The sequence below is a fragment of the Cynoglossus semilaevis genome, chromosome 18, assembly GCF_000523025.1.
Source record: "Cynoglossus semilaevis isolate Cse_v1.0 chromosome 18, Cse_v1.0, whole genome shotgun sequence".
In the NCBI taxonomy this organism is placed as follows: Eukaryota; Metazoa; Chordata; class Actinopteri; order Pleuronectiformes; family Cynoglossidae; genus Cynoglossus; species Cynoglossus semilaevis.
The window spans coordinates 1,988,636-2,006,954 of NC_024324.1; the positions used below are offsets into that span (position 1 = coordinate 1,988,636).

The 18,319-nt window shown below is 42.6% G+C and overlaps 1 protein-coding gene across 2 annotated transcripts in view; it reads left to right on the forward strand.

The window, feature by feature from the left end:
- The window catches only part of nudcd1 (NudC domain containing 1), a 30,060-nt gene that overhangs the window by 9,155 nt on the left and 2,586 nt on the right, over positions 1 to 18,319 (forward strand). Inside the window, exons 1-9 of one of the 2 annotated variants that reach the window (XM_008331052.3) lie at positions 70 to 318; positions 1,017 to 1,171; positions 3,526 to 3,711; positions 4,522 to 4,705; positions 5,315 to 5,506; positions 7,922 to 8,129; positions 9,859 to 10,003; positions 10,861 to 10,980; positions 17,005 to 17,164. In XM_008331052.3, the coding sequence (XP_008329274.1) occupies positions 204 to 318; positions 1,017 to 1,171; positions 3,526 to 3,711; positions 4,522 to 4,705; positions 5,315 to 5,506; positions 7,922 to 8,129; positions 9,859 to 10,003; positions 10,861 to 10,980; positions 17,005 to 17,164 (1,465 nt within the window). In that variant the 5' untranslated portion in view covers positions 70 to 203. Of the gene's footprint in view, positions 1 to 69; positions 319 to 1,016; positions 1,172 to 3,525; positions 3,712 to 4,521; positions 4,706 to 5,314; positions 5,507 to 7,921; positions 8,130 to 9,858; positions 10,004 to 10,860; positions 10,981 to 17,004; positions 17,165 to 18,319 lie in introns of those variants that run through there. The other variant, XM_008331053.3, reaches the window with a different exon arrangement.

Below are 18,319 nucleotides of genomic sequence, written 5' to 3' on the forward strand. Positions count from 1 at the left end.
CTTATTTTAAAAAATAAACTAATGTAATCCAATCACTGTAGAAATAATAAAGGGAGATAAATTGTTCTGTCTGGTCCGTTGTCAAATGAGTCCGTGTTGCACAAAACCGGAAACGTGTGTCATTCTCGGCTTCTCCACTGTTTTATTTCGGTTTGGCAGTTTGTTAATAATTCCCTTAACGAGTGTGTCAAAACCGAAAAGCCATGGCTGCGGCTAACTATTCCCTGAAAGTCAACAGAGACCTGCTAGACCCCAACTTTGAAAGTTATCGTTTATCCCTGGATTCTTTACCGACTTACAGCGTTGAGCTCGATGCAGGTGAGAGAAACTCACACTTCGTTATATGGTCAAATAGAACAAACTATTTACAGACAGTTTACTAATAACTTAAAGTAAGAATTACTCCGTTAATACTGGGCAATACTGTATATACTCTAGCTGTAACTCAGTGATTTAAATTGTAGTTCAATGCCAACTGTCACTGGAAATGGGGCAGTGGTGGCTTGGTGGTTAAGGAAGAGAACTTGGGTCTGGAAGGTTACAAGTTTGAGTCCACCAGCTGCCAAGTTACCACTGAGGTGCTCTGAGGATGGCCCCGCCCCACAGAGGTCACATTTGGTTGTATGCAGTGATGTGCTGTGTCACAATGTCGCACCTTCCTTTCCTCTCCTTTCCTTGAAATGGTTTCTAATAATACAAGTGTAAAGAGTCAGGCAGCATGTCGTCGAAACAAAGTCATAAAAAGGTAAAACTCAATAATTAATTAGTCTTACTTGTTTAAAAAATAGGCCTATTTTTTGCCATGCCATCTTTTTTTATTGTTCATTAATAAGAAACATTTCAAACAGTAGCCTCTGACAGATGCCAAAGTTTATTTGTGGGCGGTAACAACAGCCCACTCAGCTGCGTGTTGTGTGTGACAGTAATTTTAGGATTAACACTGACTGACAGGAAGGTTTTAATGTTGATTGAGTCATGTCTTTTCTAACGGTGCCATTCCTTTCATTGTCTTTCAGCGGTGGCGGAGGTGAAGTTGAAGGACACCCAGTATACCCTGGAACACCTGCGTGCTTTTGGCATGTACAATTACCTGCACCTCGACCCCTGGTATGAAGACAGCGTGTTGTTTGTGGACTGCAAAGGCAGAGTTGTCAGTCTCACAGTGACTCTGGTAAGCCTTTAATTTCTCCTGGTTTTTCTTCAACGTGTTCTTGCTGCTTGTACAACACGTGCACGTCTTAATTGCTACTTGTCAACATGCTGTACTGAGCGCAGCCTCGATTGTTCAGGACAAAAATGCTTATTGTGTTGTGACAGCAGGGATTATTGCTGGGTAAATATTAATACACCTGTCACACCAGTAGGTGGTGATCTAATACTTGTGTGGTTCAGGCATTGGTCATTATGGCTTCATTGGCAGGAACATCTTTGTAAACTCTAATGTTAACATTTTAACACCAAGCTGTTCTGAAGGTCAGGTCAGGTCAGGGCTGAGGTTTTTGGAAAAAGTAAAATAAATCAGTGAGTTGTTGGGTGGTGTTTATGTGGGAAGACAAAGTGCAACACAAAGTTAGACCTAAGTACTGATATTTTTTTACTGCATAAATATTTTTTTCAAAGCTAAATAAAGACATAAAATGGTAAATAAGCAGTGTCTAAAAGTGAATGTCATATAATTATGCCGTAGTTTTTCCCAAAAATACAAACTTTGCTACAGTATATTTGTCAGATCATGTAGACACCAAATCATCTGTGCATGTCTCCTCGTTACTTACTACTACTTTGGAATATTTATGCCTATTATTTGTAGGTTAAAGAATGGGGCTTATATTCAGAGGGTTGTGGTTGAAATCCTGACCCTGGACAGTGGCAGTCCCCCGTCCCGTCCCCCCCTGAACCCTTTGTTCATTACCAAAGTACAGCCCACTTCTCCTGTCACTAGCATGACTTAGTTGTTTAAATTTTTACTTGCTCAATAGCAGCCAGTTGTCACGGCAGTTGTTACGACAATGCCCTCTTGTGGTCATTAATGGTATTATGTATACATGTTATACATAAGTTGCTGTGGTATATAAGGGATTGGGACCAGATAAGCACTAAACATTATTGTGCAGAAAATGCAGTAGCCCATTAATGGTATTACGTATACATTTCATATATAAGTTGCTTTGGTATATAAGGAACATTATTGTGCAGAAAATGCAGTAGCCTGTTGTGTAATATTTAACCAAAAATGTATTTTTCTTCTTGAGAAAAAATCCTCCTTAAAAAAAAAGCCTTTTCTACCTTTTGTTAGTGAAGGCCATAATAACTGACTTGGTTTTTGTTTTTTGTTAACCAGACATTCTCTGAATGTCCTTTTTTCACCAAGACTTCTTGGTGCGTCTCCATCATTGTTGGACATGATTAAAGATAATTACTGCTTTGTGAGTTGGTTCTTTTTTTTTTTCCAATAATACATCTACACTGTCCTGAAAGACCGCCATCAGACAGTGATTTTTTAGCTTTCAGTCACATCATGAATCGACTCTTTATGGAAACGTGTTACCTCAGATTCTAATTACAATCATCACATGATAATTATCGTCCCCCGGCGGCAGCCTTTTGTGTCTCTGCTCATTGGGTAGTACAGTACAGGGTTTATTCTCTCTGTTTAGGACGCTAACAGCACTGACGGTGGAACCAACCACCTCCAAAGGGCATCATACGCAAGGGTACATAATACACCGTGTCACGCACCATGGTAACAAGAAGACGACTGCTGCACAATCCATTTTCAGACTCTCTTACATCAGGCAGTGATGAATGGAAGTTCATCAGTGTTTGTGTATCTGTTTGTTACTAATGTGATCCAATGCTGAGCCTGAATCACCGCCAGGTCACATTTGCATCCACGTGACGGCTGCAAACTTTGCTGATGAGCACACGCTGCTCAGTTTGTGTTTCAGAGTTGTTTTTTCCTACCGAACGGTTTGATTTTAGTGACGTCCAGGAAATGATCCTCCGATGGATGTTCTCCAGTTTCGACTTTGCTCATTGATTTTTCTCAGCGTGGCCTCGGCTGATATAAAAGCACTGACCTTTCTGTGCCTTTTCTATTTCTCACTGTTCGGCATTTGATTCTGTGTGAGTTAGACTGCGCTGCTCAAATTAAGTTTTTTTTATATATAAACACTTGTATCAACTTAAACTTAAACTTAAAAACTTAAACTTATCTTTATTTGTCATTGTGACACAGCACAGCACAGCACACCATGCACAACAAAACGGCAGTTGGTGGATTCGAACCTGGGGCCTTCCGGACCGAAGTCCGCTTCCTTTACCACTAGGCCACCACCACAACATGTCATCTGTCACGTGTTCTATTGGTGTTAAAGCTCTGCTCACTTTCTGTTCAGCTTCTGGAGTTTTCTTTTTGTGCTGGAAGTGTCAAATAAATTTTTGCGAGCCAATATTCCATAAATAAACTTAGAGTGTATTTGGTTGGTGTTTTTCTGACTTAACTTTTTGACCTTGTCATACCAGGACACTGCCCTCACCAAGCCCAGAGAGGTCTTCTGTGTACCTGCTGAGCCCAGCCGGTGTGAAGACGGCGTCTGCGCCTCCCTCAGCCTCACCTCCTCCACCTGGGCTGCTCTGAGCGATGGCCACGGCCGACTGCTCCTCCTGCGCACCGGCAAGAGAGGAGACAGCTCACATTCCAAGTGGGAGGTTAGTGTGAACCAACAGACGGGGAGTAACGTCATCAAAGTGGTGAAGTCATTCAGGTGGACGATAATGTCACGTATTCGTCACCTTGTACTGGCCTCTAATGGTGAATAAGTGGAAGCGCGTAATACTTGACTAAATTCTAAGTTAGGTTCCAAAGTAAAAGGTACAGAAAGTACCAATGAAAAAATGTGACATTTTGGTTTCTAATAATTTGTTAAATTGATAATGGTTTTCCAGAATGTGTAAAATAATAATAATTATTATTGATTGATTAAATTTATTGTGCACAATGTATTTTTGTTGCCAGGTAAAATAGTTTAGATTTTTCTAAATACATTTCCAGACCTGCTTCTCTACATGAACATAAAAGTGTGAATAATTTGTGTCCTTAATCAACCAATCAGAGAGCTTGTTCAGAAACCCCACCTGTTGCCTATATTTTAAATACAATTATTCTTCAGAGGATCTGTGTCAATGCAAATTTAAGATTTAATTTTTCATCCCCAGCTCTCAGTGTTTTAATTAGTTTTTTTTTACATGAGAAATAAACATTTTTTTCCACTCCACTGCGTCCTGCTAACAGGCCTACAGTTGGGATTTGCTTACAAATAAGCATTCAAGTGCACTCCATGCTCATGTTAAGTTCAATCGCATCGCGCTCCCCGTGGGGCGACATTTTGTTTTTATTTACAAATCGGCCTTTATTTAACTTCAGAACGAATGAATTAGCATCTCATGAATTTGCGATGTCGTTTCCTGCCGCTGCAGCCTGGTCACATGACTGTTGTATGTTGCTGGTTTCGCCCGCAGCCTCTGTTCAGTGAAAACATGGGCGAGCCTTTCATCGTCCTCCACAGCGTCTCACACGTCCAGGCGGGAGTCCACGCCATGGAGGTTCTGCTGCTCGGCATCAGGAAAGACCCGGAGGAAACCAAGGGGAGTGAATTCTCTGTGAACCTGGAGTGGATCACAGTGACCAACACTGAAGGACAAGGTGGGCGCTGCACCCGCAACCTCCAGACATATTCATCAAGTCACAGAAAAGACATTAGTTTTACTTTTAAACCTCCAGCCTCTCTGACTTACACTAACACTCATGAAGCATTTTTTAATTACCTGGAAGTTGATGATCCTTCAGTTCAGTTCTTGACTAATTAAAAAAAAAGTAAATCCACATGTTAAACCACACCCTCTTAATTTATATTAGTTGGAAAACATTTTTTTTTTTAAATCAATTAATCGACATTTAAGGTGACCCCAAATTAAGTCACGGCACCAAGGTTGAAAAACATTCCACAAAGTAAAGGTTACGAATCATTGGTGCTTATTGTTCATTGACTGTGAGTTAATGCATGAGTAATTGGATGTAATGATCTGTATTGCCCACTGGGGTAAATAGTATTTGAGCTCTGGTTCTTAGTTCTAGTCTGAGTAAAAAAAAAGAATTTATATTTGAACCAAATAATGATGAAAGAGAAAATGGTTTGAAAACAGTTTGATGGATGAGTGACTTCACAGATTTTCTCTTCAGACTGTGGCCAAATGACCAAATGACTAAATGACCGTCCGATGTAATCACAGTATCATTTGTTTCCACTCCCAGGTCAGGAGAAGAAATATGAGGTGAGGAAGAGGAGGGTCCTCAGGGGGAAGTCGGTGCCGCACTACGCCGCGGTGGAACCACAGGGCAAAGGACTAATGGTGGCCTCGGAGAAGCCGTTTGTCTTCACCAGCGTGGACGGCCGTCCCGTGGAGCAGCCTGAGCCGGAGCCCATGGAGGAGGAGGAGAAGGCAGGTGGGTCAGAGGTGCTGCTGGGAAATACGATATCATGATGACAAAAATCATGGCTTTCACAGAAGTTCAAGAGTTGAAACCTCACATTTATAAAAAAAAAAAAACATAAGGAACATCATCTTCCTGAGTCACACTTCAGTTTTTCACCAATAATGAAGTTTGTGATTTTGTTTTTTTTCTTAAGAACAGCGAACATTTCACTTTGTGTCACTGATAGTTTATAACAGAATTCCTGTTCTCCCTGTGTCTCTGCAACATTCCAAAAAAGATTGAACATCAGTTTATCTTACAGTTCAGACTCAAAACCATCAAAGTTCTTTCTAAAAATCTGCTGCGTTGTGACCTAAAAATACTCTCTATAAAAATACTTTTCTTTGGAGCAGATGTGAACCATGTCATGCTGCGTAGGTAACATAATTGTAACCAAACAGAGAGGACTGATATATTTTTTTGTACTCAGACCTAGACCTCGGTGTCGTTCCTCTGTTCTGTGAACGTTGTGGTCCACGTGTGGTCATGTGACCTCCAACCAAAACCATTTCTAAACCATCTAAGTAAAAGAGAGTGAGACCTGCAGTTTTTTCCATTCATTACACGGACCGCTGACCTGCACATCTGCTCTCAGCGGCACCAGCAGCAGCTCACTCTTCACTCTGTCCTTCTGTGTCTGACAAATGATGGTGGTTTTCATCACCAGCGAGCACACGGTCGAGCCATTATCACCGATGAGAAGGAGGAAGAACCGATCGATGAATCAGACCAGACCAGACTGTAGAAACCAGTGGTTAAATCACAGACATCAGAAATGCCACCGGTGTCTTTGAGACACTAATAAGAAACCGACCATGTTTTAACACACTTTTACATTAATATGTAACAGGACGTCAGGTCTGTTACTGAATAAAACCCACCGCCCACGTTCTGACAGAAACGCTCTTTATATAAATGTGGTTGATGATGAACGGCCATTTCTAGATTTAATTTAATTTAATTAAAAGCAGTAGTTCATAAAAACAACCCTGGTCATTTTGTCAACCTCCAGAGTCATTTAAAAAAAAAAAAAAAAAAAAAAGACTCAGTCAGCACTTGGCTCAGATCCACGTCACTAACGCTCACGTTATTCTTGGCCTGCGGCCCGATCGCTGCACCAAACCACACTGGAACCTGTTAAGTGGTGTTGAAAAATCTCATTTACACAAACAGGTAAAGTCCCTTCAGCTTCGCTATTGATTCTCAGCAGCAGTGACAAATAATCAATAAGTGTTACTGGTTTGAAATGTCTGGAACCGAGGGTTGTTTGTTGAGCATCGTTCGCAGTCGTAGTCGTCAACGACGATGAACTACTGCACGGGTTTGGTCATCCAACCACTGACATCCAACCACTGACATCCAACCACCCAGAAGGCATTGCTGTGATTCTTGGTTCCAAGACATTTTCTTGTGAAAATAGAATCCAAGGCTTTTATTTGTTTCTGAGTTTTGAAGATCTATAGTTTTCAGGCATTTTTTAACTTTTTACCGATATTGTCCAAACATTTAATTTCCAAGTCCAATATTTGCGGTTGTTAGCCCCAAAAACTCTAGTAAACGTCCCAGGAAAACCCAGGTAATTGACTTTTTTATTATCGAAGGAAAACCAATAACGATTCTTATATATATGTTTGGCGGTGGTGGCCTAGTGGTAAAGGAAGCGGACTTCGGTCCGGAAGGCCCCAGGTTCGAATCCACCAACTGCCAGGGTACCACTGAGATGCACTGAGCATGGCATCGTCCTCAAGCACTGCTCCCCGGGCGCTGACCACGGCTGCCCACTGTTCACTTTGCTGATGGGTTAAATCCAGAGGTTAAATTTCGTTGTGCATGGTGTGCTGTGTCACAATGACAAATAAAGATAAGTTTAAGTTTTATATATTACGTAATTATGCTAAAATCTGGCTGATATCGGTCGGCCCATATCTCACATCCCTAACGAACATAAATGTTTGACTGTTAATTGTTAATAAGAAAACCGGTACAGCGCTTTAAAATATTGATACGGTATTTTGAGACAAAATATTAGTATCAATATTTTCTTGCGCCCCTAGTGGTTGCACCACAGAACTTTAAAAATGAGGAAAAACTCTTAAGAGCCATATTTTACACTGACAACTCGAGGTCTTCTTTATTTCCTGAAGATAATCCTCACACATGAGGAACGTCAGTCCATCCGTCCCGGCTCGTCCTTGGAGGCTGGTGTCGTGTACGGGATATTAAATGATTTACTCAAACAGCCTTCCTGTCTGTGGTGTCGCTGAATATTCATCTGTGATTTACACCCGGCGCCGCGTGCCTGTAGATGTTTGTGTGTGCGACTCAGAAACAGCTGGCAGGGGGCGCTCATTAACTTTATTACCTTGGATTTCTCTCTGAATCCAGATCCCATTTACTTCTGGCAGCAGACGGCCGAGGACATCACCGTTTGCGTGCGCTTGCCCGAGGGTGTCACCAAAGAGGAGGTGCAGTTCCGGCTCACCCCAGACAACATTAGCATCGCGGTGCAGGGATTCCCCCCGTTACTGCAGGGTCAGACGTACGAGTCCGTGGACCCAGAGGCCAGCGCTTGGATCCTGAAGAACGACAAAAGGTTTGTGGTCAGTCTCAGATCCATCCATCCATCCATCCATCCATTTTCATCCGCTTATCCGTTACCGGGTCGAGGGGGCAGCAGTCGCCACCCAAATCACATTGCACCGTACCAAACCTTCCTGTGGGTGGTGAGTCCAACAAAGGTGGTGAGTCCACTCTCATATCACGACATGTTAATGAGACTGATATGAGAGTTCTGATTAGTCTTGTTGTCATAGCTTAAACACGAGGCTCAAGTGTGTGGACACTGTGATTGACAGCTAGTACCAACCAATAGTAGTGCTTTGCTCCGTTCATGCCAGCTTTTGTAAAAATATGTTTTTTCATCAGTTAAATCAGGATAAAAAGAGAACAAGCAAAAAAAACAAACAAACAAACAAACAAAAAAAAACCCTCTGAATTTATGTCAGTGAGTTTTAGCCCAAAAAGACAGAGAACATCTGCAATGTTGAGAAACAAGGTCCTGAAGAGCTTGAAGGACTTGAAGGTTGAGGAGTTTTTTTTTCTCTGAAGTTCTTATATAACATGGATTCACAATAACACGTTAGCAAAACGAGGACACCCAGAGTTGATCGTCTTTGTGTTCATTACCAGAACATCTGAATCCATTCATCCATCAGTCGTCAACACGAGTTGAGTCACATCCTCATTGAATAACCTTTCCCTTTCGCTTCTTTGTGAGTTATTTCCTCTTCGCTGTCCAGCGTCGGGACATATCGTCGTGCGGGAACTTTGTTTGTCGTGTTCCGATCAATGTTGCAACGTTCGAAGGCTGCTGTGAGACTGAGAGAGAACGTTGGACAACGAGCGTCCACCCCCTCTGCTCTGTTTACGTGTACTTCCTTTTAGTATTCTTTCATCCTGCTGCTCCAGCTCAGATGGATTTAATAACATCATCTGACCTTCGGTATGTGTGTGTGTGTGTGTGTATATATATATATATATATATACACTGTATATATATATGGGTACATACTGTTTATGTTACTGATTAAAAAAACATCACGCGCATATGTTGATAGTATGGCATCGAAACAAAATGCTAATGAGACTCCTCATCCATGCATGAATGTGTTGTTGGGATGCAAATGTACGTGGAGAGGCAGAGCGCGTCCGTGCTGCCTGTGGACTTCATCTGGACGACCGTTTTTGTCATCAACATACACACAATGAGAGCTCATAAAACAGACGCAACACTCCACCAACACTGCAGAGGGGGCGGTTTCCCAGCGTCCAGGAGTTCTTTCCTCTTTCATAGATCTCACAGCTGAGCACCGAGCGCCGTCCTTCTCTTCTTTGTCCACAGCTGAATTAGCCAGCGGCCCCTCTTTTGTGTTGTGTTGCTCTCACGTGGTCTTCTGCAGATTTGCCACTTGTACTTGTACGTGATTTCTACGTCGGCTCAGCGAAGATGCATTGATTTCGGCTGCTGAAGTTGTTTGTTCTTTGAGATTGGAGCTCAGACGCTGAGGCAAAAAAACAAACAAACTGTCTTTCTATCAGCAGACGTGTGTCTGAACCTAAAGACAAAAGACAGCAATTAAAGTTTTTGTTGAAGGAGAAGGGGAAAAAAAACTGGGATTGTCAGTGTTTCCACATAGACTCTCTGTGACCCTGGGTTTTGTCTGCAAGGCTCAGACCCAGAACCAGTGAGAAACAGATTATTGTAAAAAAAACAAACAAAAAAACAGCAGAGCTGTTGTGTGATGAAATCATTGTGTCCTCAGCCTGGAGGTGACTCTGCAGAAACGCAGCGAAGGGTCCATGTGGCCTGAGCTGGTGATGGGAGACTCCAGGGGAGAGTTTGTGATGAGCGACGACCAGGCGGCCATGATCCACGAGAGACTGAAACACCTGACCTCCGAGGAACTGGTGAGGTCACAGATCGTGATGGAACAAGACTTTTATTTCTAACGTCATTTTCTCCACTCTGAAACTTTGGTTTAAGTTAAAGAAAAAAAACAAACAATTCAAATCGTTAACACTGCCACCAACAGGCCTCACTCTGGCTATTACAGTCTCCATGATCATCAGCCCTAATGGTTAAACGTCACATAAGGAGTGGAGTCCAACATTATTACTGTCAATTACACAAGTAATTAGTTGCTGATTGTTCTTAATTAACTTATCATTCACTAAATGAACTTTAAGAATGAGATTTTTCAACCTTCCAATAATAAACTTGTTATGTCAACAGTCCAAACAAGGACGAATCTGGTCAAGAACATACAACATAAAGTCCTACGACAACGGCTGAACTTTATAAGCTGTCGGTCGATCACTGTATGACACAACAGGTCTGAAGTTAAAGACCTGTGTGGGACAAAAAATATTAGTTTTTAATTTTTATTTTTTATTCTAAGTTCATTCAAAGCTGCAAACAGAATAAATGTCTAGATTCTTTACAACACGGCCGTTTTCTCCAGAGCTTCACATATTGACTTAATTGAGTTTTCTCTCTCTATCACTCTCTGCCTCTCTCTCCCTCCCTCTCTCACCGTCACGTTCCTCTTCAGCTGCTCTGAGACCTTCTCCTTCGACTGCTGGTCTTAGCGTTGATCCTGGTTTAATGTATTCCAACAATTTAAGCTGCTGTCTGTCTGTCAACCCCACCTCCCCACGGGTATCCTCCCCCTCCTCACCCACTCCCCAAGACAAACCCAAGCTTCTCCGTGACGTGTGCAGCCACAGCCTCAGGTCCAACTTCCTGTTCTTCCTTTTTTGTGCAGAACACTGACAAGGACCGACCCCCGTGTAGCGCTCAGGAGCTGGAGGACTGTGACGTGGTCCAGGAAGAAGGCTCCAGTCTGACACACTTTGACGGAGAAACACTCAAACCCACTCAGGTGGTGAGTAACCTGCCCTCCCTTCACACACACACACCCCCCTCCCTCCCCCTCCATCTCCCCATCTGCCTCTTGTACTCACTTTAACGCTCAAATCTCCCCGGCTTCGCTGCTGCTGTTCCAGATTGTCGTTAGTTTCAGCTTCAGCCTCAGCCTCAGCCTCCGTTCCTCAGCCCTCTGAAGTGCTCTGCAGCCTGACGCTCAGGGTCCGTGTAGAGGAGCGTGTTTTTGTTGAGTGAGTGGAGCGGCCGGCCTCCTCCACCTGCTGCTCCACCGCGGCGTTGAACACAAAAAACACAGGAGGAGGAACGGAGGCTGCGCCTGAAAACTCTGACATCTGAGAAAAGAAAAAAAAAAAAAAGAAACTCCTTTGTCGATCATTCAGGGTCGTCTGTGATGTCATCAAACTTCACTCTGTTGTATAATACAGTGAAGTACTTTATCTAATATTACTAGAACACAGCGTACATCTTGTCCCGCTGAAGTATTTTGTACCACACCACACTAAACTTTACTATACAAACAGTACTGTGTTATATTATAGCAACCTGTACCACAGTACTGTATGTCAAGCTTAACCACACGCTATAGTACATTGTGTCTCAAAGACAGGGTCGCGACCCTCAGGTGGGTCGTAAGAGGGGGTTTTTTTGCGTCGTCTCGCATCATGTTTACGAATAATGTCTATTGACTTGAGTCGCCACAGGTTTGTGACTTTTAAAATATGGGTCCCCAGAAAAAAAGTTTGAGAAACACTGGTCTAGACCAGGAGTCCTTAACTTTATTGGGGCCGGACACTGAAATAAAAAACACAAATTAATTTTGTCTAACCTATAATATACTACAGTAAAATGTACTATACTTGTTAATATTAGAGCACCCTTTACTACAGTACGTGTGTCAAACTGGAGGCTCGTGTAACATATTGGTGACAACTATAATAACATACTACTGTACTGTATATATATATACAGTAGAGAATACTTTACTGCCATGTTGGAGTTGGACATGGAAACACATCAGTGTAGTTTACTGTATATCCATCATTCTGTGTTGACTGACTTCTTCTGTGCTTCAGCTGTGGTAAACAACAGGTCACCGTCAGTCTGGCGTTTCCTCCGACTCTGGCGTTTCCTAATCCTCTTCACAGTCTCTGTCCAGAATAAACAAACACAGTCAACAGTCATTATCATCCGTCCTGCTGCTGCTGCTGCTGCGGCTGCTGCTGATACAGGAACAGCAGCTGTGACGGGACGCTGCCCGGCAGTGGTTCTGACGCGAACGCCAACGTCAGCAGATTCTTATGCTGATGATAAGTGATACTTATGGAGTATTGTGATATACGTACTCTCAGATTTTTACTGCGTAGGCAAAGTGCATCGGGCCGTCAGTTAGGTCTGCAGGTAAAAGTCTGTTTGGAGTCACATACTTTACTGTACTGTTAACTGTACTGTACTGTACTGTACTGTACTGTACTAAAGTATATTTCACTGCATTCTATTATACTATAGAATACTTTATGCTGCTCCACAGTATATGTATGTGTATACTGTACAGTTTTTACAGTACTACTGTACATGGTACAATGTTAGTTACATACTATATACTGTGGAGTGTCATATTATACTGATTATTTAATATAATAGTATTTATTATTTTAGTTTTTGCAGTAATAACGTCCAATGAGAATGTGGTGTCAGTTACTTCTTGAAGAACGTTCTTGAAAATGAAGCTAAAATTGAAGATTTCTTTTTTCACCTCGGCTGCTTCTCTGCCTTAAGGCTAAGAAAGTTTTAATTTTGATTTAGTTCAACTCTAAAATAAACAACAAACTGAGGAGAAACTCGGTCTTTAACTGCAGCTAAAACAAACACTGCATCACCAAACTACAGACTGATGGGTTTTTATTATTTCTCTTCACGCGCGTGTTTTGCATTTAGAAAAGATTCAGGTCATTAGTGAACATTAGTTTGGACCCCGACGCAGACGCACTGCTTTTGGTTTTGGCGTCTCATTTGGACGAAATTATGTCTTTTACACAACATCCCTCAGTGAGAGTGGGGGGGGGGAAAGAAAAAAGAAAAGAAAGCCCTTGTTATGTAATGAAAGAGTAATGATGAGCAGTGAATATAAAGCTCCGTGTTTGAGTTCAGGCTGGAGATGAAATGTCTGATGTATAAAAGCTCTTTATGATTCTCTCTCCATTTATTGGATGAAAGCCCCGGCCTGACCGCAGCGTCTGGACACCATCAGCAGCTGTTAGGAGGACGGTTCTGTCCACATGTGTGTGGACACGTGTGTGTGTGCGTGTGTGTCTCACTCGTCCAGGAAGCCTTACTTACGTCTTTTCTTCGCTGCTCTTCTGCTCCCGTTGTATCCGTTGTATAACGCTTCATTAGCTTCTCCGACTTCTTGATCCACGGCTGTAAAAGCTGTGAAATTGCAGCAACTCCTTTAATTTATTGCCTTTGTGACACTTTGGTTTCTGGCCTGTATTGAAGAATAGGTTTCATACGTGTTGCTGACAGCGAGAGGTTGAGTCATATCAGCTGAGTGTATCAGCGACGCCTTCAACAATAGACCTTATCTGGACGTCTGCTGCTGGACGTCTGCTGCTGGACGTCTACAGACCGTGGGCTTCGGGGGAGGTGGAATATATCATAATATCAAAGTTATTAGAATCACATAATATATGAATCACTGGTCATGTATAAAGGAAATATATTTGAACAGGAATGAAAATATGAAGTGAATGGTCATCTCATTAAGAAGTAGATTTTGGCTCCACATTTAGGGATGGATCGATCCGATACTCAGGATCGGTATTGGTCTAAATTTAAAAAAAAACCAACAACTATGTTCTACGGCCGATACCTTAGCCCGGTGGTTCTCAGTTATTTTCTGGCATGCGCCCCCTTGAGTACAGAAATGTTTTCACGCCCCTGTGAATTGAAATACTACTAAGAACCTGCAAACATGTATATTTCTATCTGTACAAAACAACTGTATGAGTTGCTGCCACCTAGTGACTGGAGGCTTGTTATCATTCAAGCATCACAGCAGTGGTTCACTTATATACAGCGTGCCATAATCCACTGGAAGCCCCTCATGCCCCCCTGGCCCCTGCCCCACTATGTGAGAAATACTGCTTTAGCCCAATTGCTCAACTTAAGCCACTATTTGAGAGGTACTGCTTTAGCCCAATTGCTCAACTTAACTTTACACGACAAGTAAACAGTGACACTGTTGCCTTGGCAACGGCAGCTCGCAGCATGCTGGCGGAGAAAAGGAGATCGCTTTGATATCGGTATGATCAGATACTCCGTCCCTAATTCAGACACAATTTGGTCTGGACTGGAGGCCTGGCCCAAGTGTGTTATTGTACAAAGCCAATGTGAGAGGATTCAGGAGTCACACGTTGGGTTGGAGTGTGTGAGGACGCAGACGTGGTGTGAAACCTCTCTGGTTCTCTGACGCTGCAGGACTCTTGTTGCTCCAACGATTTGGTCCAAAGACAAAATCCCTGTTGCCCTTTCGACGAATCGTCTTAAATGAACATTTTTTTCCGTCGCCGTCCTTCGGCTGCGGAGGCGTCTGAGCGTCAGCCTTGGCCGGGGCCGTGACTTCCGCTGACAGAGACTTGACATTTGCGCTGTTGTTATTACACACATCTGCCCTCGGCCTCCGTGTGCAGGTGCGTTCGCTTTTGATTCAGGGAATGTCAGCCTCTCATTTCCTGTCCTCAAAGGATGCAGATGTCTTTGATGATGACAGGCTAAAAGCTTTTTCTTTTTGAAAAACAAACTGAGGTAGAGTAAAATACCATCAGCACAGATACTCTGGATAATTCCACCTAATAATGGGGGGGGGGGGGCAGGCTGTGACCTCACTCTCCATATTTCTGCTAATTGGTCCCTCAAGGTTAATTGATTGTTAATCAAACAGAAAGAACACATTTTGTAATTTTGCAGAAAAGTTCCTTTGTTTCTCTGCTGTGATCATATTTTTTTTATATATTTTTACATTTTCCACCTGCTCGTCTTAAATTCTATTCTCCATTTACACAAAAAAAACAGAGACAAAGTTGAATCGACTTCTCGGCTCGTAGCTGAATTTAATTTTAAAAATGAAAATAGCAACTCTGAGCTGCTGTTACTGTCACTGTTCCTTGAGATCTTTTTCTTGGAAAAAGTGTTCACTGAAATGTAGCGGGGGAGGAGGTGTGTATGTGTGTGTGTGGGGGGGGGCAGTTGAAGCCATATCACCCAGCAACAGGAAGCTGATGGAAAAATAGTTGTAAAATAGTGAGAAAAATTCCAAGTGTTGATTTTTTTTTTTTTTTTTTTCCCATGATCTGAACCAGACATGGATGGACGTACGATGGCGTTAATGAAACACTCACTGCTTAGTCATTGATTTAAGAAGAGAGGTGAGGGAGGGAGGGGGGGGTAGAAGTTCGTCATTCCGTCTTCACTCGGTTCAGCTTTAATATCATCTTTCCTGGCGTCTCCGTGAACTCCCTGACTTTCTTTGGGTTATTATTACACTTCCTACTTCCCGTCTGCACCGTCTGTTATGATGTTATGATGTTTTCACCCACTCTTTTGTGTGTTCCCAAAAATCAATAACTTCTCAAGAATCTCATTTACATTTTTTTTAAAGGTGAAACCAGGAGAAACGTGGGCTTTTTATCAGACTGACCTTTGAGGCCTGATGTTTGAAGACATAGAAAACACGGTGTGACGGATTATTATTATCATTAATGTTCCATTTGTTTTAGAGAAGGTGAAACTTTAGAAATGTTCCTATCTGGTACCACGACATTGTAGTACTACGACATAGTAGTACTATGACGTTGTAGTACCACAGGCAGATCCCTGCTGTTAAGGTTTTCTGTCCACATTGAGCAAATTTTAGGTCTTTGGAGTTAAAAAAAAAAAAAATTGGGGAAAAATGTTGTCAGTTGAAGAGACAGATCTTCATCCACCGGGGCTGATTTTAAGTCCATGAATAAATTATTTTTTGCCACAGCAGTAGATGAAAAAAATACCAGAATCTAAATAATTGAGTAAAAAACGCACAAAAAAGGTTCAGTTTGGTGAAGATGTGGTTCTTGGTGTTTTCTGGTAGAAACTTGTCTCATCACCGTCGAGGTCAATTCTGTGAAACACTGAGTTTTTTGTCACGTCCGTCTAATTGTTTTTTTACTCCTGACTAAAAAAAACCAAAAAAAAAACCCAACTCCTCTGTGTGTGTCATCAGCCCACACTCTGTCGCCCACGTCCCTGGTCTGTGGCCAGTTAAACACAAGTGGCGTGAAAGTGAGTTTCATGTGAGTGGATGATTGATGGTTTGCTAAATGGCTTGTCACAGTGAACAGACCATCAGAACTCCACCAACACAACCACCGACGTCGCAGCGCTGCCCGCGGAGTCTCTGTTAAAACAGACGGGACTCTCGCTGCCCGACAGCCTCCTGAGAGAAGCTGGTGTGTGTGTCTGTGTGTCTGTGTGTCTGTGTGTGTTGACTCAGAGACAGGCATCGGTGTGAACCGACAGATGTCGCACAACGATAGTGTCACAATTCTCTGGCCAAAACAAATTGAGGCGGAGCAGACCAGAATAGAAGCAAACGGCGCGGAGTAGCTGTTGCGTCAGAGACACATTCATCAGAGTGAGCTGACGGAGCAGCCAATAACCACGGCCTAATGACTGGTGATGGTGCACAGGCATCAAGGAAGCTGCTCTCCAGTTAAAGTCACGCTCAGATTGACGACCCAGGGGCGTCTGATTGGTTGATTTTATAACGGAGAACAACACAGAATCTGCAGATAATTTTACAGTGAATCAATGCTCGTGGATTTGGAGTTAATTAGTTTGATTAATGACAGCAGAGCAATGAAAAACATTGGGTTTTTAAACGTTTTTCTTGACTTTTTTTTTTTCACCACCTCCACATGTCTCTTGACGTTTCTCTTGACATTTTTTTTTTCACCACCTCCACATGTCGTCCTGTTCCTCTGTGCAGGTCAGTCTGGGCTGCCATCAGTACCTGTTCACTGTGACCGTGAACCCCGCCGACATGCCCTGTTTCTGTCTCCGTCACGACGTGGACGCTCTGGTTTGGCAGCCGCGTCCGGAGCAACCGGACAACATGTGGGAGCACGTGGCCACGTTTAACGCCCTGGGTAAGAGTCAGGAAAATTAGGAACGTTTTCATGTAATATTATTGGTCGAATAAACATGGGTAACATTGGATATTGTGTGCTAAAGGAGAAGCTAAAGGCTAAAGAAAAATAAAAACAAAACAAAAAGGAAACGTTAGGACACATCGGTTTAAAGGCAGCTTGTGAACTTGCTTGCTGACAGCAAAACAACATATCTTTGCTGCCTTCTTTTTGGAGATGCCGAGAGGAGATCAGAGTTGTGCTCGGACGCCCTCTGCTGGATAATAACGGCACCTACTTTATCTGGTTTATAACCCTAAGCGGAAAAAAATAAACAATACAAAGAAACTAATTATTATGCAGTAATGGTTCAGTGAACTGTTTACTCTCTGGTTCTTAGTTGGACAATTACGTTTCTTTATGTTTTTATAATAATATAATATTTTAAACAGCTGTGAAATACATTCCTTATTTAAATTATATGACCATTTGTCCTCAGAATCTTAAAAAAAACCCACCAGTTTTCTCACAGTCAGATCTTTTTGACAACAGTCGGTGCCTCTCATTCCTTCGAGCTGCTGCAATGTGATGTTTGGCTGAAAGTGAGACGGTTCGGTCCCTCGTATTTACTCATGATAATGCAGTCTCTGGGTGGAAACTGTCCAAGAACAAGCGTTCGATCCAGGAGCAGCCTCACTGGGAGCCATTACTTCTCAAGTCAAATCTTCGGGGGCCGTTCAGATCTGCTTTTATGGCTCTGAAGTTTGAGTTCACACGTTAATGGAAAGAAGAAAAAAAAAAAAACTTTTTTATTGCTCTGCGTCTTTTCGTCAACTGAGGCCGGCAGGATCGCGGGTCACGTCAGACCACATTCTGCACATTTTCAACCATATTTGGTCCAAACGTGACCCGTGTTTTCACGGAGGCTGACAAACAGGTTGTTGATGAAGTTTGTCATTTTATTTTTTTTTAGTTTTTTAGTTATTCTCAGTAAAAAACAACCGGAATCAAGTCGGTGAGCATCTCATCTCCTCCCTTATTTCCAAACTCTCTCTCTCCTCCGCTTCCCCAAACAAACAGTGACAGATTAACTGTCACGGATCATTCTGCTGCCAACCGACTGCACCACCACAAATGGGGAGGGGGGGGGGGGCGGGGCAGCAGCCTCCCCGAGCT